This window comes from Zonotrichia leucophrys, chromosome 7 (assembly GCF_028769735.1).
Source record: "Zonotrichia leucophrys gambelii isolate GWCS_2022_RI chromosome 7, RI_Zleu_2.0, whole genome shotgun sequence".
NCBI lineage: Eukaryota > Metazoa > Chordata > Aves > Passeriformes > Passerellidae > Zonotrichia > Zonotrichia leucophrys.
In genome coordinates, this window is record NC_088177.1 from 24580468 (window position 1) to 24601709 (window position 21242).

At 36.3% G+C, this 21242-nt stretch overlaps 1 protein-coding gene across 4 annotated transcripts in view; it reads left to right on the forward strand.

The window, feature by feature from the left end:
- The window catches only part of OLA1 (Obg like ATPase 1), a 130313-nt gene that overhangs the window by 83515 nt on the left and 25556 nt on the right, over positions 1 to 21242 (forward strand). For all 4 annotated transcript variants that reach the window (XM_064718090.1, XM_064718092.1, XM_064718093.1 and 1 more), the window contains 2 exons: positions 10136 to 10216; positions 10495 to 10592. In XM_064718090.1, the coding sequence (XP_064574160.1) occupies positions 10136 to 10216; positions 10495 to 10592 (179 nt within the window). The remainder of the gene's footprint in view (positions 1 to 10135; positions 10217 to 10494; positions 10593 to 21242) is intronic.

Here is a 21242-nt window from a genome sequence, read left to right on the forward strand (position 1 = left end):
CACCTTGTATTTGTAACACACTTCCTGTCATTTGTTATGTTTCCTTAATCCTGTTTTTATGAGCACATGCACAGAAAAGATCAGGTTCTTGACGTCATGTTGCTCTGCCCGTTCTGTTCCCAATAATAGCTGTTACACATGACCAGTCTCAGCTGAGTTTGTCAACAACAATAGAGGTTTCAAAGGCGTGAAATTCCTTTGTTTCATGGGAGGGGGTGGTTAAACAGTGGGGAAGCACAAATTAATGCTTCCCTTGAGACAAAGGCTGCACAGAGGAACTATAGTCACTAGGGAATCTCTTCAAGGAAATGGGGGGCATAATGCCTCTGAATCTTGCTGATCTTGGACCTTCTTGCCTCTCTTCCCTGTGACTTGTATGCTTGAATTGTAATGTATACACACTAGACTTCATAAAGTGGACATTTTTGGTGAAGGCCTGTGAAACCTCCTTTCTTCTCCTGGTAAATCAATCCTTAGGTCCAGTCATGCAGCTTCTAGAAGCGGGTTTGTGTAGCTGTAAGACTGTAACAGCTGCTCTTGGGCATTTCTGGCCACTACAGGGCTTCATGTGTTCATCCACTGGGTTGGGAGGCACTTCTGTGCAGTTTGCTTTGCCTCTTTTCCTTTCATGTTTTGGCTTGCACACAAGGCCTGTGCTTGCATTATATATAATATATTATAGTACACTATAGCAGGATTGACTATGCAGTAAATGATTTACAGGTCTAGGAGGGAAACCGTGTGGGATTCGTGAAAAAAGCAGTTAAAGATTATTCCACCTTCCTAAAAGGGGTAGCCAGACATTAGGAGTATATTTTGGCAGTTTGGTCAGTCTGCACTTCCCCAGTCCATTGCACTCTGCATTTAGCTTGTTTGTCACAGGGAGAGTTCCCTGTCCAGCACAGTTTGTGATGTTTCCATGCACTTGCAGCTACTGTTCAAGGCTTGCTTTTTCTAGTTTAAAGAAAAAAATTATGAAGAGACAGTATGGCCTGAAATGAATCCTTTTTTCCAAACAGATTGTCTTCAAAAAAATAGAGGATGGGACAGGACTGGGAGACAATTTCTCAAGATTTGCCTTTTAAAATTATTTGCCAATATAATGCACAGCCATTGCTAATATTCTGTTCTTAGGAATATTTTTCTTCTGCAGCAGAGATGAGGAACAAACAGCTCTTGTCTGTGCACCAAGTGTTCCCAGTAATTTTTCCTTTCAGGAAAACCAGGAGGTTATGAAAGAAGACTTGATCTTCATGGATTGCTTTGGTTTTCTTTTAAACACTATGTTAAAATTTTAGTATCTCTCTTTTTTATTGTTTTCTTTCCCCTATTCCTTTTGGAACAATTCAAGGTGAAGATGCTTGAGAGTGTCTCAAGAATTTCAACTGGTTGAGAGTTATAGAAGTCATTTGTCTCATTTTATAAATATGAATTGTCTGCTTTAGGATATTCGCTTTATCAATAAGCCACCACCATTGTAACTTGGTAGTCTAAAATCTCCAAAAGGTTTAGGAGGTGAAAAATAAAAAATTGACTCTATATATCAGTCAGCAAGACTTAAATCTGAGATTTGTACTTGATTGCCTGCCTTTTGCATGGTGTCATAACTTGTTAATTATAATTTTTCCTCTGTGAAAGCCTACATTGCCTACAGGTGGTAAATTTACCTTTGTGCAGTGACCTGGCTTGGCAGTTGAATTAACTGTTTGTCCTGTCTCTCGGAGAATTTATCCCCTGTCAGCAGAAACAAAATAGCTGACTGTTGTTACGGAGCTATCAATGAAATAATTTTCAAGTTCTACTTAAAAATCAGTGGCACAATATGGTCCAAGATCACCAACATGTAATGTTGACATAAGCTTGGAATAGCTTCCTTTACACATCTATTGTCTGTTTTGCAAGTATTCCCACTGCCTTCTCAGAAATGGCTGTTTACTGTTACTAAGGGTACTAGTCTTTCAGACTTTATATACCTTTAAATATTATTTTGGCTATAACCTTCTAAAGAGATATTATAGAATAAAAATACTCCTGTTATTTGCATGTATTAAAACATTGCAGATATAATTTCAGAAAGCAGTAAGAGTACTTTTGATTTTATATTTTAAATCTGTCTGATGATGGTATATGCAGAGACATTAGATAGATATTGAGTTAAACTTTATTATTAGCTTATTATTGATCTGTCATTTTGGATAGCAGGGAATTTCAAAGTAAAATTCAAATACGAATGACTTTATAAATCAGAATGTACAAATGATAAAATCAATCTTAAAATTATTTTTTAATTGGTGGGATTTTTCAGTCCTGGAGACAAGTCTCTAAGTTAATACTATCTAATACAGTGAAGTGAACATTATTTCAGGATTCTCTTGCAATGTCCTTCCTGCCTGGTTCAGTTCTAGTCCTTAGAATTGACAGCTCTGCAACAGATAGCTATTCCTTGAGCCCTTTGTCAGTGCCCAAATTCTTGAATTCCAGCACAGAACAATTCTTATGTTAACAGAATTGAGATCTACATATCTGACTACAAGGCTATTGTTTATAGTTGAGCTGATGCAGATTTTTGATGTTAGTGATATGAAGACACAATCTTTAGGTCAGAATCAGTGTGCAACAGTGTTTGACCTTCCAATTCTCTGTTGAAAGGCAGCTTCTACAGTAGATCAGGATCAGCATTCTCTGGGTTTGATCTTCCAGTGTTGGGTTGAATGGGATGCTTTCACCAGTCTCCATTGTAAAGTCTGTAATTTTAAAAATAAGATTAGTTTATCAAATCAAGCACATTTTTTAACAGGAAAAGCAATTGCAGTTATGGAAAGAGCAGTTAGAGACTCCTTTTTTGTGTAATGGTATGAGAACCACCGTAGTGCCTATTCAGCTTAGAAGAAAGGCATCAAGCTTTGTTTTGTTACTGTGATGGACAATGTTCTAATAATGAACACGTACACTCAGCCTATGGCCATTGTATTTGTCAGCACATATGTACTATGAAGAGTAAAGCAAAATATTCCTAATGGTGGTTTAAGTAGCTTTAATCCCTTCCATTCTCCTCCCTTACATTTAATGTCTTGGTCCTGTCCTGAGAATATAGTAACTGTTTGAAAGATGTTCTTTTGTTCATCATTTGTTGTTAAAATCGCCAGTATGGTATGGGGGATACTTGACATACAGCAAAGAGCTGGTAGATTCAGTTTGTTCTTATTACCAATATATACTGGCTGAAAACCTTTCCTTCCTGCAATATTCTGATGAATGGGATGTGCCAGGCAGAATTTGCTGACCTCTTGCTGCAAGCACTTGCCAGAGTTCTCACGGATGGATGAACTCCTATTTCCTCCAACTGATGATGTCAGTTGGGAATGTTCACCTTTCTTTCATTCCAAGTTGAAGATAAATACAGTCATGAATTGTATAAAATTTTTTTTCCAGTTTCTTTGGTCTCCTTGTGTGAGGAGAGTTTGAGAGGCCAGTTTGTGCCACAGGAGAGGGAAAGAAAGGAGCAGTGTACACATACACTGTTGACATACTCTCTGCTGATGGCTTTTACAATTGCTAACTTAAATCATAGGGAATCGAGAAAATATTTATATTCTTAATGCACATAATTATGCCTAAAATCTTGAGTGGACCATTTACTGTGCTTAATGTGGTATTTAGAGGAAATTAAAGTTCATTCTGGAGAACATTTTGAATGTAGCATGGCAGATGTTTGTGAATTGATTGGTAGTAAAGCCTGACTTAAAAATACATAATGTGTAAACACACATTTGGATTTTTTTGGTATTATCAGTAGACAGAGAAAAGTCAGTGCTTAAATACTTTCTGTCAAGGCTGATCTTTCCTGTGTAGATTTGACAAGTAGCTTAAAGTAATTAATTTTGTAAATCATGCCTCCTTTGGTATGTCTAGATCTAAGTAATTTTAAACTCTGTGTGCATGTGCCAAAATAATACTGTATAAAAATAACTGAATGCTGAAAAAGACACCTATTTCATTCGGCTTAATTCACACAAATCCACAACAAATGCATTCACACATGGATTTAGTTGAAAATTTTAGTTGAAAAAATTCCTAATGGAATAAGGATAGTTTAATGAAACTCTGCGAAAGATATTTCATTTTACTTTTCAGTGCAATTTCCCTGTTCTGAATTTCTGAACTGCTGGAAATAATCACTTGTAGATGGACTGCTTTCTTTATTCTTGCTTGCTTTTTCAGAAACAACAGGTGACTGAGTTGTTTCATGTATAATGCTGTAGAGGCTGCAAGGATGACCCACATAGGAGAATTTGGGGATTATTAACAGGAATTACATTGCTTGGAATGCCTGTAGAATGTTTTGGGTGAAAGTGCTTGTTGTGGTTCATAAACATTATTGACATCTAGTTCTAAGTAAATCTTTTATCGTGTACAGCTTGTACCGGCTCTGTGAGAAGGTATTAAATAGAAGGGCTTGTCCTAAATCCATTACTTGGCCCATTGTATTTTTATTAAAGTCAGTGAGCAAAGGAATTGTAAGAGATTAGACATTGTTTTGTACCACAGAGGAGCTCATTGTCACTCCAATTGGTGCAGTACCTGGCTTGTTCTCTTTCCTGCACCCAGCTGCTACAGTTTATTTAAACACTTAGCACAATGTAAAAACATGATCTAGCCTTTTCTTTAAACTGCCAAATATGTCTTAGTTGTCCTTTAAAATACCATTGTTTTTAAACAGTGTTTTTAGAATAAATTCTTGCCGTGTCGCTTCATCCTCAATCTTCTAAATTGCCACAAAACCTCCAGGAAGAGCAGACAGCTGAGGCTCTGCTCAAGAGAAGTGAAAAGATTTCCAAGGAAAGCCATGAATAGAAGGACTGTGGGCTCAGTGCACTCCATCCACCTCATGTGTACTCAGTAAACTGCTCTTGGTGCAGCACAGTTGAAGTAGCCTTGAGAACCTCCAATAGCATTGTTCTCTATCTGTATCTGAAATACCATTTTGAAATTTTGAAGGTCAGATGGAATAATAATTATCTGGTTTGATCTCTTGCATATCCCAACTTAATTCTTACAACTGTGCTTAAAATGGAATTTATGTCTTACAGGAAAAAATAACCTTTATTAAAGTATTTTCAGGCTAGAGTTAAATTACTTTAACTTGTATTAGCTATGCCAATAATTAATTATCTTCACTGTATAGAAATGAGACAATTTTAGTCATGTTTGTCAAGCTTTAGCAGTCATTTGATTTCTCTATGGTAGTGTGAAAAACCCTGCATATGTGATATTTTTGTTTTATATATATCTATATATCTATATATATCTACATAAATATATATGCAATAAGAATAAAAGCATAGAATTTAAGAACACCAAATCTTCATGTATAAGCACATTCTCAAAACCTCTGGTTTTTTCTCCAGTTTTTCATCATTTCAGCAGAGATAAGTATAAAATTATTCCTGTTGGACACTAGGCTATTTATATACTCCAGGATTGCATTCTTCTTCTAGTTACAGTACAGTTCATTTACTTGTGACTCTCCAGGCTTCTCTGCCACTCTCGCAAGAGGGAAGTGCTGTGTTGGTAAATACTGTATCCACCCTCCCTTTGCCCCTGCCCAACAGTGCATGAACTTCAGGGTTTTGTATTCAAAAGTATGGTTGGCTTTTTTAGAGCTGTGGGGCAGTTCTGGTTCCTACATAGTTCCCAATGTTTGTAAGTTACTGTTCCCAGAATGTGTGTATCATTAACATGGCCTTTTTTGGCTGTTGAAAGATGGTAACCAGGGAAAGGCAGAGAGTTTGTTTGGAGTGCCATCAGAAACACCACATTGGGGTTTTTATTTGCAGTTGTATTCTGAGACCTGCTGGGTAGGTGGTGTTGAATCCATTTAGTATATGCTGTGATTTATTAGAGAAACACCTCCTGCCACTGAGCCAGATTGTTTAGGGAAGTCAGAATGGGTTATTTATGCACTACCATCTTCATTACTGATATGCAAAGGTGTTGGACTTTGGAATGAAGTGAGAGGAGCTAACTAAGAGCTACGGATAATGTTTTAGGTACTCCTTGTAGCTTTTCCTAGCAGCAGAGAAGTGTAAATAATAGAATTTTAGACAAAGGAAACATTTTAATAAAAAGTGCTTTTGAAGCTTTTACAGGGAGATGGTAAGGTTTTACATCTTGGAAGTTTTGAAGGGAATGAATAAGATACTGAAAAACGCTGCATATGTCCCTTGGTGGGGGAAAAACCTTACTGTACTCACAGTTACTCTGTACTAGTGGAGACTTTTGCACTGCCTGCAGGATCACAGGGAATTCACTTGCACTTTGAAGTGTGAAGTGATAATCCTCACAACTGCTTATTTCTTTATTAAATTTACGGAAGTTAATTACATGCCCTGGTAATTTACAACAAAAAAATCACAATTCTCTGATGCCAAGTAGGCAAGTGGGTTTCCAAGCTTCAGTTTAGTCCCTCATGCTGTAAGAAGAATTTGGCATTGGCACACATTATTACTATCATTCATCCAGAAAGTCTATTAATGTATGCACATTTTTCTGCACAGTAGTGTTTCATGAGTAGGTCTTGGTAAATCTGCTATATGCAATTTACATGTATTTCATTATTTTATACTGCTGGACTTACTGTTAATGTCCTGCTTAGCATTTGTGGGTTGAGTACTTGTGGTCTTTGGAAAATGAATGCAGGACATAATTAAAAATCATTGTATTTTGTATGGCTAAATATACTGAGTATTTGTAAGTGCTAAATATATTGCCATGCATATTAGTCAGAAATGAACTGATTTTACAAACATAGATATTTGATATTCATTAAGTTTGCTGCATTTCATATGCTTTGACAACTGTAAGGAAATTGGAATTTGGGCAGATTTTTGGTGGCTTTCTGAATGGCTCTTGTTATAATGTTGCTAGTTGGAAAACCAGAGTACCTCTCATCAAAGAAGGCGAAGTGGATCATTCTGCTTGTGACAGATTGACCTCTAAGTGTACAATTGGGGATGCCAGATCTAATAAAAGAACGTGGATCATTGCTTTGTATTCTTTTATTAAGCATCTCAAAGTTAACTTGAGTAGTGATGAAATGTGTTTAAATGACTAGTACAGTGATAGAGAAGATAAAAAGATCAGGTTGTACTCTTTTACCAGTCCTAAATAGAAGCAGATAATTAAAGAGGGTGCTACATGAGAAATAACCCCAAAATGTGCTATTTGTATGTTTGTTGAGAGTATTGGGGCAGCTGAGTTAAAAAGAAATATGTGGAAATATGTGCCTTACTTCATGTTGTCATTTGTATTTAACAATTTCTTGTTAAAGAGTTAAGTCCCATTTCAGTGGAACACCACCACTGATGCAGGGGAATCTAAGTTCAGCTCACCCATTTTTGAGTTTCTGGACTGTCTACTTGGCTTCTGCATGCTGTGACTGCTGCTCGTATAGTCCATGAGAGAACTTCTTTGTATCTCACTCCTTCATCAGCTTCATACAAAAATGCTGCATTTGCTTACAAGTTTCTATCCTTTTACCTGCAGAAAGTTTTACAATATTTTGCCAGCCTCCCTATAAAACCAAAATAAAATTGCAAGTAGATGGTTATTAGTTGTCCCTAGCATGCTCGGCTGTAGATCTGCCTTACCTGTGGAAATTGTCCATGTAATCACTCCTTTAGAACAGCAGTTGCAAACAGCTTTAAGTCAGGTGTATAAATAGGTAATTAATAAAATTAGGTCAGTGCCAAAATGGATTTAGATTGTGTGTCACTGTAAATAGCAAATGAGAGTGGAAGAGGTTTTGATTGGCAGCTCTGTGCTTAGACAGGCTTTAGAAAGGCCAAACTTTATTTGCTGTGTTGATGCTTGAAATTTTGTGGAGGTTCTGTGTTACGTAGCTCCCCTTACAGTGTGAGTACAAAACATGTCATTTCTTCTTAAGCAGAAACGTAAAAGTTTGGCTCCAGTGACTTCTGCTGTGGTGGGGTTTTTTTTCTGTCAGTTTTTTATTGACTCCGATTTATATGTAGCAATGCATTGCTATTGTGGGAGAAACTGTAATGCTGAAAGTCATGTGGTAGGTACCTATAGAACTAGTTCAAAACCCAAAATAGTATGTAACCAGAATTCCTTCACTGCTGAACAGGAATCTTGGTGGTTGTGTTGATTTTTATATATATCTATTTAAAGAGAAGCTGAAGATAAAGATCTTAAGTGAAAAGTACTTACTGGTAGAATTGCTTCCCTTATCTTGTTTATACAGAATAATTAAAAAAATAAAAAACACATAGGGTTAAAGATAAGATGGTGCCAGTGTTTTCTTCTTTATGTGTAATCTTGTTGCATGTCTCTACATAAGCTGTTCTGGCCACTCATCATAGTAACCAGCTGGGCCATTTCACCTGCTGGAGCCATTAAAGAGGACTCTCTCCCCCTAGATTAATCCCCTCCGACATTAGTTTTTTGCTCTGACAACTGGAGCAGGCATTCAGAATTTGCAGGTGGCCAGTGTGACGCACATAATTGCCTACAATTTTAGGCAATGAATAAAAATGGTCTACATTACTTGTCAAAGGTTGTATATGCAGTGCCAAGTGAGATCTATGGGAAGCCTTTTAGGGTTTAAAGAACAGTTAATAGCAAAGCTGCACAGTGCTTTTTTAATCATAATGCATTTGTAATATAGCACTTTGATCTTCTCCTTGTAGGAAATGGTGTTATATTAGCCACTTTTAAACATTTATGAGTGAAATTCAGTTATAGGAGAGTAAAAGTGATTATTCTTAGGCAGAACATGTTAGATTTCATTAAAAGTTTTAGCTTGCCCCTTCCTTGTTAAAATCTGTGGGGAGTCCTGTTCCTGGAGGGTTTCAAATCAGGATCTGAAGATTTAGAAGAGCTTTTTTTTTTTCCCCTCCACTAAAGCTACTGCAAGACTAGAAAAGACGGTAGTAAATACTGATGTTATTTGTGGTTGTTTATAAATGTACTTCAACCGCATAGCATTAAGTGCAGAAAATGTTGTGTGCTCAACAGTTCAGGGAATGTTTCCTTGTATTATAAAGATCTTAGTGCTCAGTTGCATCAATTTCAACTTAAAAAAATGCATTATTTAAAGCATGATCATAAATTATCTACAACAAAAAATAGGCGACTCTAAAATGTACTACTCCTAGAAGAGCGGAGTTTGACCTTTCAGACCCAAGAGCCTTTTATTAACACCTGCCTGTAAGGAAAACCGTGCCACACGCAGCTTTCGGATTCACGACCACAAAACTGATGAGGAAAGGCTTGAAGGGTTCAGTTTGTGTCACTTGCTGTTTGCCGTTTCCATTTCACAGATGATTAATCTTTCTGTGAAGAAAGGCCAGAGAAACAAAGCACATTGGGCTCTTCCTGCAGTTACTCCTTCTGAATGCACACTAGCTTGCTAACTAAAAGGCCTTTAGATTTCCTGCCGAGAGAGATGTTCTGAAAGTGAATGCAGCTGGTTGGAGGTCACCAGTGCAAGGCTCTTGCCATTGTGTAATGGAGGCTTTGGCAGGTTTCATTTTGGGGGGGGAGGGAGAAGGTGTTGGCGAAAAATTAATGCGGAATAAAAAGGGCTTTGGCCGTTTGAATTAATTTCTTGAGGGTGGATCATCAATAATAGGCTCCATTTCTTTTGCTCACAATTTAAAAAAAAAAATTTTTTTTTTGCTGAGTTTTGTCCCACCCAATCCCTTTTCTTAATGGCATGTTTATATTGTACGTGGTCTCTCCCGCTGGATGCTGAAATGTTGCGTCTTACTGAGTTCGAAAAGCAATCTAAAATGTACTGATTTTTACATATCTTTTATGAGCTCTGCTGATGTTCTTGGTGACAAGAGATGATACTTGAGTCTTGTGTGTTTAACTTTCTAATTGTGGGATTTGGATGACTTCAATAATCCATATTGCTCTTTAGTGACTTTGAAAGCAGCAATTTCTGCTTGTCTGGGAGAGTAAAAATTTGTTTATAAAAGGTATTATCTAATTTTTCATTTGTGTGTATGTTTTGAATCTTAATGGATACACGCCTTGTTTATGGAAGAGAATAGTCTTGATATCCAGCTGAGTTTTTGACTTTGGGGTTTTTTTTGATCTTGCATAGGACGTAATGTGCAAAATCAAGACATGGGTAATAGATGAAAAGAAAGCTGTCCGCTTCTATCATGATTGGAATGACAAAGAGGTAGGCTATAAATATTACTCCATGAATTGACTTCTAATTTTGCTACCTGTTACTGATTCTTTTTTAATTGTTGGGTTTTTTTGTATTTTTTAAAATTTTATATTCATAGTTTATTGAATGTTGAATTCATTAGCTGAATCTCTACTTATCTATGATTTATGTATTACACTTGGATTTTTGTAGCCTTCTCAGACATGCTATGAGGAAAATTATCAAAAAATTCATTCAAGTTGATTTAAACTGTTTTTAAAATTCTCTCCCTCTATTCTCATTTCCAGATTGATGTTTTGAACAAACATTTGTTTTTTACTTCAAAACCGATGATCTACTTGGTTAATCTGTCTGAAAAAGACTACATTAGAAAGAAAAACAAATGGTGAGTATACAGGTTAAATGTCTAAACTTATATTTCTGTTTCACGTTTTTCAATGGTCAGTAATTCCTTGCACATTTAGATCACCAAGGATATTCGTTAAAATAGCTATGTGAACTAATCTTGCACTGCTGTTACTTGTTATGCTCCCACTGACATGCTGCTGGAGTACAATGCATATGGTGAAACCTTGACTGAAACTGCAGAAAAGAATATGCTTTCCATCCAATTTAACATGAAGCCATTAATGTTGAAAAAAATAGAGTTGATTTAGAAGTACTAATTTAAATAAGCATGTGGCTTTATCACGTTCTATAATGCTGGTTGTCTGAACAGCATCTTTTTCATTCCAAAGGAATGAATTGAGTGCCAGAAGACTAAAGCTATGTGAGTTGCTCAGAAGTCTTTCAAGCAAAATTGCACATTTTAGTGTTACTCTTCTGTTTGTAGTTGGGTGCCTGGCTTTCTTGCCACTTCTTGTGCCTTGCTTGTGGTTTACAGGCCTCTTTTGGTGGGCTTTAGTGCCATGAATAACTCAGATTTTAGTCAGGTATTTCTGGCATCAGTGTTGTGACTCAGGTACATAGTGTTTACAAAATCAGTCTATCAGACGTTCAGTGAAGTGGATGAAGATCCAATCCTAACATGGTAGACATAAGGTGGGAATCCACTGTTGGGAAGTACAGCATTTAGCATGTCATTGGAAGCTCTAGATAGCATAAATATTGCTCTGTGGAGGAGGGAACAGATTGGGTAGGTAGCATATGATGAAGGAAAATCTGTAGCAGTGTTTTTAGTTTAAAAAAACCCAACCAAACAGCAAATATTTTCTTACAATTCAGAATTCTAAACACTGTACTTGTGAGATACTTTGAAGATGTATAAATGTATGTTTGTGAACAGATATATGCATGTAACTCATCCAAACAAATCAAAAGTATCTAAAGCGGAATATCTGAATTCTCCTAAAGTACACCCTCTGTTTCTCCCTGTACTTCATTAAGTACTTAGATGCACATGGTTTCAATTTTCCATTAAAAATTCTCATTTCCATATGATATCAAAGAGTGAGAAGGCTTTAAACTGAAAAATAAACATTCATAGACTGGAAGCCAAAACAATAATTAATGTCAGATGGTTAACTCCAATAAATCATTAGAATAAATTCTGTGAAATTACTGCAACTAAAACTGTCCTTTTGATACTCCAAGACATTTTGTGTTGGTACTAAAGACCAAAATTTAACGTATTTTAGTAGCAAACCCTCTCAGTTCCAAACACAGACTTCAGAATAGACTTCACAAGCAATGTAATAATGTAAGCTCTTCATATTTGTCCGAATTTTATAATTTTAAATTAATTTTTTCCTCTAAATATTTTTTGAGTATGACAATTTAAATATAAGAAATAGTTCTACCAAGGAAGTATTTAAGATCAGGGTAGTTGTATTTGCTCTGTAATGTGATACTTTTTTCAAAGTAAAAATGCTATGGTTCTTCAGGCTTGCTGTAAGAGCATGGATGTGGAAGCTTGTGTGCAAATGGATGAGTCAATTTCCATGTCCTAAAAAGGATCCTCACACCTGTATTGGCTGACTACAGGTAGAGCTCAGTGGCTCTAATTGTACAGTAAATACCATTGCCCAGACCCTGATGGCAGCCAGACTGCTTAGGCGACGCCAGTCTGTGATTTAGCTGTCGCCAGTCACCCCATGTTTTTTGTGAGACTGGTTGTGATGATGACATAGTTAAACCCAATTGAAAGCAAATCTTTGGATAAATTGCAATTTTTAATTTGTAAAAAATCAGATGTTTGAGTTGAGGAGTCGTATAATGAAACAGTTTAACTGTTTCTATTACAATTAGTGATGTAGTTTTTAAAAAGTATACCCAGATCTCATGTATGTGAGTGTAATTGTAGCTGAAAGATCAAAGCCTGGGTATCTGAGTGATGTTCCAGAAGAGAATTTACCACATAGCCATTTTCAGTACAGTTTCTGCCTCCTGCTGTTCCTATTTTCCCTCAAGCTAGCCATTGACTACCCCCTGTGCATCCCTGCTCGTAAAAAATGATTGAGGAAGTATTTGTCATGTATTTATGAGTGGGAAACATTGTGTGATAGGGAAAGGCATCTACTAGAACCAGAAAGATTGCCATTTCCTTTCCTTCAGCTACTCTGCCTCAGCCTTAAATCCTCTGTTTATGCAACATAGCTTTTATATTTAAGAGCAGAATAAATGTTTTCTATGAAGGATGCTAACGGTAGGCTTCTGTCATTTATGTGGTGCAAGCAGATGTAAATGATTAGAATATATTTTACTGTTAGATACCACTTTCTGATTTTTGTTATTATTTTGAGGGGTAGGTATTCATATTTGAAATACAAGCCACATTTAGTTGTAGTCATTCTTCTAAAAAAAGTTTATTTCTGAGCTTAATTCATAATATAACAAGAAACTCTTTTCATCAGACTTTTGCAACTATAAAAGTGTTTAAAACAGCGAAGGAGAGAAGAGGCTTTTTGATTTTGTATGGAGTGGAGAACTGAAATTTTCTTTGTTTTACTCGGTCACTCTTTCAGAATTAATGAACATTTTAATTGTTAGTTAAAGCACACTTATATTTAGGTGCCAGTGTGTCATTTTTCAATCCAAGGAAAGAATAAAACACTGTGAAAGATAGGACTATTGTGTGTTTGAGTAGGTGTATTGACCTTTTGAAAGATGTAAAAACTGGAATGGCTCCAAGCAGTTACTTGCTGGTTTTAACAATGTTGAATTAGTCATTCAGTTGATTTATGATTAAGACCTAGCCCCTGAAGAGAAGCTGACATGGCAGCTGTGTTAGTCGCACTTGTGTTATGATCAGATGACAGTAATCTTGATGTTGATGGGGGAATCCACTGAAACCATTTCTAATATGTACTGCTGTACTCTAAATGAATATTTAAACTCTTCTTTTAATAATTCCTAATTTTTTTTTTTAATCTGGATCTAGTACCTTAACCATGGTATGTTGTATTCTGGTTTCACCATGAAAATAATGAAAATAGTAATAATAATAATCATCAGTTTAAACTGCATTCTAGCCCCAGGATGTTACATAAATCCAGAATATCTGATTTATCAGCCCTTGTAAACTTTATATTTAAACTTTATATTTTAGTCTTGCTATAGAGCATGCATTTAGTGGCTCATAGAATGGATTCCAATTATGAAATATATTGAGCTAAATAATGAGTGGATGTAGTGGATCATGCTTAGCATCATGTTTGGTTTGGTATTTTGGGCTTAGTTGCAGCAAGCACCAGAGATACTGATATGTGTTAAAGCTTCATATCTGATCTATAGACTCAATTTCTCTGGCCCAATAAAGTGAATTTCATCCTATGCCTGTCTAGACTGTAATTCAAAAAGCCACTTGTGCTGCTAAAGATTTTCTACTATCTCTAGCATTGTAACTAAATTGTCTGAGACTTAATTATGGATTTCTAAACATTGTTTTCTCCAATATAATTCAGACTTGTTGAATATCCAAATGTACATTAACATAATTTTAAGGGGTTGTTTCTCAAAATTATGGTAGGCATTCTGTTAAAAATGTTGATCAGTGTTGATAGGATAGAGGACTCAGTATTTTGCTCCTGTGTATTTAGAAAAGTGACATATATGTCATAATAAATAAAATTTTGCCCATTAATTTTTATAGCATTTTCAGTGTTCTTAAGGTAGAAGAGGTATAATTAGGTCAGATGAAAGTCCATCTTTTCTGGTGTCATGTTTCCGACAGGCCGCTAACAGATGTCCAGGAAAGATTATAGATAGGAACAGATTAAGCAAACAGACTATGTGCATCCAGCTTCTTGCAATCTGTTGTTGTAGAACTGACTGAGCCAGATATTATATACTTGTGGTTAATACTTTTTGACTGATATTTATTCTATAAATTTACCCATTCACCTTTTGAACTCAAGTATACTTTTTGGTATCCCAATATCCTGAAGCAGGGACTTCCACAGCTTAACTATGTGCTATATGTAGAAGTACTTCCTTATGCTTGTTTTGGATCTGCCACATCATAATTTCATTTGATGCTCCTTAGATCTTGTATTATGAGAGTGAATAATCCTTTTCTATTCATCTTTTTCATATTGCTTCAGATGTTCCAAATATTAAAAAAAAAAATGGAGGAGGTAGGGAAATCTGACATGAAGAAAGAAATATTGAGGGTCGAGTAAAAGGAACACTCCATAGGTTTGAGTATGAACTAATCTCTTTCAGTAGGTCTTTCACTTTTAAACTAGTTAGGAAACAAAGTCATAAATGGAATTATTTATTACCATTTATGGTAATAAATGGAGCCTTGGAATCCTTGGTTGTATTTCTGCAGGTATGGATGATTAGGCAGTGACATTTTATTCTGATAAATATATTTGAGAAATTAGTTGAAGGAATTTTCAAATCATAACTTGTAATGCCAAGGTGGTGTTGACATGTTTTCTTGACACAGCTGCTTAATGATTATAAGGTTGTCTTCTGTGTTTACAAATTTGGGAAATAATATTTAAAAAATATATTACAGTTCTTGTTCCTGCCTTACAACTGAAATGTTTTAAAAGAATATTAGGAGATTTATGTTATCTGGGTATAAGTAAAGTTTTGCACACACAAGTTGAGAAGTCAGATATTCAAAGCTAATCAGATCCAGAAGTTAGGCATCCTGTGCTACATCTTTACTGCCTGACTGAGTGTGTCTTACAGCTCAGGCTTTCAAAACTAGGGAATTGCAAATGTTTTTCATGGAGCACCTACCTAGTATATAGTAAGGGATAGTGCATGTTATTTGCTTAATAAACAGTTATTATTTATTGTTTCTTGTACAAATGAATTAATGAATACAAATTAATTAGTCATCCATCAGCCAAATGGCAGTCTGTTTTCTTTCTAGCACCATGTCCTGACATTGCCAATTGACTTCTTGGAGTCTTCTGTTTTACAATTCCAGTGACTTCATTCAGTTGTTCTGTTTATCCCCTACTTTTTGCCCCACTGTTTACCTAGCTGATATGTTCTCCATGGGTCTTTGCCAGATTCTCTCTGCTTTGATTTAATCCCATCCTTGCTGGCTTAATTCCAGTCCAGTCTTTTGGCCTGGATGATTTCTTTCACCAGACTTCCTGCTTTGGTGTGCTTTCTTTTGCCTGCCCCTCTGGAGTCCCCTGTCTGTTTGAATGTGAATGCATATTGTTTGGGTAATAGCAGGTGTTGGGGACATGTCTTTAAGCATGGAAAGATGGATCCCATTCTCAGCTTCATGTGTGACCTTGCTCCAGACACAAAAGCACCTTCTTGGAGTCTGACTTCACTCCAGTGTTCACCTTCTGCCCAGATGTGATGCTCTATCTCTGATAGCAAGTTTGGTCTGTGCCAAATGTATTGGTTCCTATGTATTAGGACAGTAAATTTTTTCAAATGAGTTGTTTCTGTATGTTTTAAAAATGGGCAGTGTTTTATGGTGATGCTTTTTTCAAAAATTCTGTTCCACCTGATTACAACATGGCACTACTAAATAGCTGAAGTGTAGGCGGCAGTCAGGAAATGAAACCTCAGTGGTTTACTTAGAATATGCTGACTCCTGAACTAGTAAAGAGAGGACTGGTCATAGTAGAGGGAAACCTGGATTTTGGGAAGGTCTGTCCTGGGCAGATTAAGGTACCATCATACTATGCTTAGAACCCCTCAAAGGCTGCAGACTGTAGAGAGAAGGGTGAGCAGGGAAATGAAGAAGAGCCTCTCCAGTGTTCAGAGTGACGCGTGACAGCCCCGCAGCCCAGAGCACCAGAAGCAGCCCAGCACAGCAGCCATGACCTGTAGGTTCACAGCTTGTGGTGATTGGGAGTGGGGCTGTGGCTGAGCCTCGTCCCCAGGGGGTGCAGCTGTGCAGGGCAGGTGAGCAGCGTTGGAGGCAACGGGACAGGGAGTGCCCAGGGGCACTGACCAGCCACCAAAGGGGCACACAGGTGTGGTGCATGCAGATGAGGATATAAAACCTTGTGCTGAAGGAGAAGAAGGGCAGGTGCTTGACGCCTTCTGAAGTGATACAATGTAGGTCTGTCTGGGCACACATCTGATGCCTTCTGTTGTGGTATGGTGTTACTCTATGGGTGAATGCTTAAAGCCTTCTGAAATTGTGTGGTGATATCTGTGCATCATGGCCATCTCAGCTGCAGCTGATGTGTGACATTTGCTGTGACAATGACCCACCAGGCTTCACATACTCGGAGAGCATCAGTGTCAGCTACAAGCAACTTCTGAACTTCACTGCTGTGTGTATGATCCCTGTTCTGTCAGCTGCATGTCATCCAAACCTGCCTTTGAACCATTCAGCCTTGCTTCCCATCTTCTCTTCCTTTTCTTCCTCCCTGTGCAGATGCCCTTCCCAGTGTTTTTAATTTTTTGGTTTAGCCATCATCACTAGTTTCTGATCTGTTTATATCCGGTTCTGTGGGTTCAGTTGTAATGTTGAATGACTGCAGCTATGGGTGTTTGATGCCCTACCAGTTTTATAGTTGGCTTGTATAGTCTTAGGAACTGCTGTCTGCTAACAATGCTTGTAATCTACCATGGCAGTTGAGTGAATTTCTCTCTTGCTTATTTTAGAATAAAGTAGTTTGACTGTGCATGTAAGCCTGTAGATACTCATCTCAAAATCTCTTTCACATTTGAAGATACTCATGAGAAACACCATTAGTAATGGAAAAGTAGAACAGACACAGAGACTGTTTCTTTTGGGTTGTTAAGTGTTAGAAGCACAGTCGCCTTCACTGCACTGTGCACAGGTCTTACCCTAGAAAGTAGGATTTGGGGTTTTTAATAGAGGGAGCTTTTGTCCTGTTTTGCTTTACAAATAAATTAATAGAGATTTTTGCAAGAGATTGTTATTCTTGTTAACAGTTGTTATTCTTGTTAACGATATTACTGAATATCGTTACTTATTTCTTCTTCATATTAATTTATTAAGCCCTGTGCCTTTCAGAATGAATGAACCTTGTTAGCCTGACTTTGTCAACTAGACAACATAGAAGTTGTGCATACCCCTTAAAGCAAATAAATTTCTCTTTCAAATCAAGGGGAAAATAGATACTAGGAGGGGAGGTTAGATTGGGAGGTTGTGTCCCAATCTGTTGGGTCACTTTTTCTGTATCTGATATGGCATTTAAAAACCAGCAGCTGGTTTTTTTGAGGATCTGTTGAGAATAATAAGATTGGAAGGAAGCTGTTGAATTACTTTGGAGGTGGGTGGCTGTGGTCTCACCTGGTGTGATTGATGGGAGTAGCTCCCTCTCTGTATGAGGATCTGATACCTCCTTGCTGCTTGTAACTGGGTTTGGAGAGGAAAACTCTCATGTTAGGCACATCAGCAGTTGTAATAACTGACAGATGAGCTTTGATTTTAGAAATTTTTTAAAGCAAAAAAAGCTGTGATAATACTATCTTTTGTTAAGAAATAGACAATACGCTTGTATTGCTTTGATATTCTGGATTAGGAACTGCAGTCAGCATTGCTGTAACACCATCTCTTGAACATTGTCCCAACTGATAAGTATCTTTCTTTTCATGATGTGTTACTCAGTATTGCAGTGCTTGATTTGCAGGCAAGTACCTGTATATTTGTTTAAAATTCTGCTTGTTGAATTCATTTCTTGAAACATTTCATGCTATCACTTCTTACAGAATTGTGCTAATATCTTTATGTTCTCATAGTTGAAGCTAATTTTATTCCACCTACCATTATTTCTCTCATGCATGGTGCTTAAAATACCTGTAAGTTCTGGGAAAAATACTCATCTTGAAATTGTTCTTTGTGAGTGGTCTGCAACATCTCCTTCTCTGGGGGAAATACCTTCTGTAACATTGTTCTGTTTGCTATAAATAGGGACTACATAGAAACATCAGGCAGTCAAGCATTTATTATAAATGGAAAAATAATATTTGAGGAGGATGATTCTTTTATACTATTGGAAATGTGGGTTCTGTGGCTTTGACATCCTTTTTTTAAGCTTCCTTTTTCTAAGTGACTTCTTTGTGTCACAAGTGACACACATTTTTCATTGATGATTACTTTGAAAATCTTATGCATTTTTTAAAAAAATAGTTTTCCTTTTAATTTTATGATTATTTACAGCTCATTCTTTTGTATTAAGTATATGGAAATATGTTTTCATTTAACTACTTGTTTTTCCCAAGAAACATATCTTACCTTCTAAGGTTTTGGCACAGAATTTTATTTTCACAGCTAGAGTTTCTTCTAATCACTAATATGCATGACTGATGTTCAGATGTTGGTCGTCACTAGTCTTACAGTGGATGGAACCGTGTATCCTTGTCTGGAAACAAGGAATAGATGTGTGTTCATGTTTAAATTGGAGAGGAAAGTTTGTACATTATATATGTTTAATTGAAGAGCTGTCAGATGAGGCATTGGGTATGAGTATCTTGTCATCCTTTTTTACCAATGCTTAAGCTTAATTATTGTTAATTTTAAGAGAAGTTGATTAGAATATAAATCTAAATAGTGTTTGGGACTTACTGTGCTCTGGTATTAATTTCTAAAGCCTGAGGAAATGTTTGGAAGATAAATATTTAAAAGAGACTTAAGTATGTGCGCTGGTATTGTCCTTCATTTGGTTTAGTCAGATTCATTGTATATTGAGGCTTCCTCTTGTTCTCCTCCATTGGCACAGTAGTACATTCCTGAAGCAAAAATGTATTTCAATCCAAATGGCTTTTATTAAAGAAAAAAAAGAAAATAAAATCTTTCACCTAATACATTGAAAACCTGCGCAATGTTGCCGATCTAAAACATGTGATGGTACTTCCAGCTCGTGTTTTATTTCAGAGGCTTATTAAATGCATACCTGTTTTTTATTTAACAAAATCTTAATGTCCCAGGATATTCCGAATAATGAAGTGTGCATGCATGTGCATGTGTGTTCAGTTTCCCATAGGATTTTTGAAAATTATTATTTAAAAATAACTTTATGGAGGGTAAATGTTTGTATTTGGCTCCCTCTATCTGTCTGTCTCTACTTGTCTTTGTGAACTAACATTTTTTCATAACTTGATGCATTGTATAGATTAGAATCAGCAGATAAGATGTCTACAAGTATTTCATATAGGCATTTGATAAAATAAATAAATAAATAGAAGTATGATAAAGAGCCACAGAAGACTAGTAAGAAATTTGGTTTTCAAGCTTAACAGTAAGGTTAATGTCTTTGTGTTCAGACAGTATCCTGTTGAAGTACATTTCCATTCCATTCAGGGTCTAATTTTTGTACTAGGCTTTTCTTAAAGACATAGCTGTATGATCAGTACAGTAAATAGAAATGTGGGTTTAGCTGCCTGTCTTGCAGTAGTGTGTAGTGTCTGATAGCCTTTTGTTTCTGGTCCCTAGTTTTGTTAGTACCCTATTGACATGGAAGGTAACTAGATTGTTCTATTACTGATTTTTGACAAACAGAAATTGTTTGATATGCTAAAGCTCTTTCTGACAGAAGATAGAAAGTTTTGACAAACATGCATGGCACAGCAAGTGTCCAATTCTAAAGAGCAAAATAAATGCAAACCACCATTATGGGGAACACAAACAGCCTGAAAGCAAGTTATCAGTAAGCAAATAATTGTTGAACTGTTATGAATGGAATAGGATGTTGAAATAGGGCATGATTGGCTGATGTTACATATGTCCTTGATTACCTTCCTTGTGCTTTTATCCTAATAAGTGACATTCTTTGTATTCCCTTGGATGGCTAGACAGTCTGACACTGAAGAAGAATAAATATTGCATGTGGTACACATTAAGCTGTCATCTAGGACAGCATTTATAAAAAGTAACTAGAAAAATTCATAAGAAATTCTGCAGTGCTACAGTTTCCTGGCTCCAGTCATAATTGTCAAAGTTCTTGACACATTCAGGTCTTCTGAAATGATTTGGGTTTACAGCTACTTGGTGTATGAATAATTATTAAGAATTCATTTTTTCTGATAATGCAGACTGTTAATGTTCTCAAAATGATGCATTTTCATTGAAGACCATGGACTGATAAAAAAAGAAAGCCAAACCACTGTTGTGTATGTAGCCAGTTCTCTTGCAGCAGTTGGAACTAAAAGATGTATTTTTATAAAACCAAGTGATAAAATTAAGGAGCTCATTTTCAAATGAATCTTGGTAGAAAATCCATTATGAGCTCATGTATTGTTACAATTACTGTAATTTGGAAATGGACCTTTTTAATGTAAAATGGACCTTTTTAATGTAAAATATCAACCTTCTGTTTTTCTTCACTGACTTAAAATTAAGACTCAAAAGCAACATAGCAGGATATCATCATCTCTGTGAGGGCAATGGAGAAAACCCCTTTTGAACTATCTAAGCTGATGAGTTGGTGTTTGAATGGTAATTATTTTACTCTTTAATTTCAAGAAGAGGGAAGTGTAGGAATTCCATTCTTTGTACTCTTAAATCCCTGAATTCCTTGTGATGCCTTGAAGATTGACCAAGAAATATTTAATGGCCCATTTGTGCTTCTATGTATTTATCTGATGCCTAACACAATACCATAATACTCACTGCATTTTGACACAAAAATTC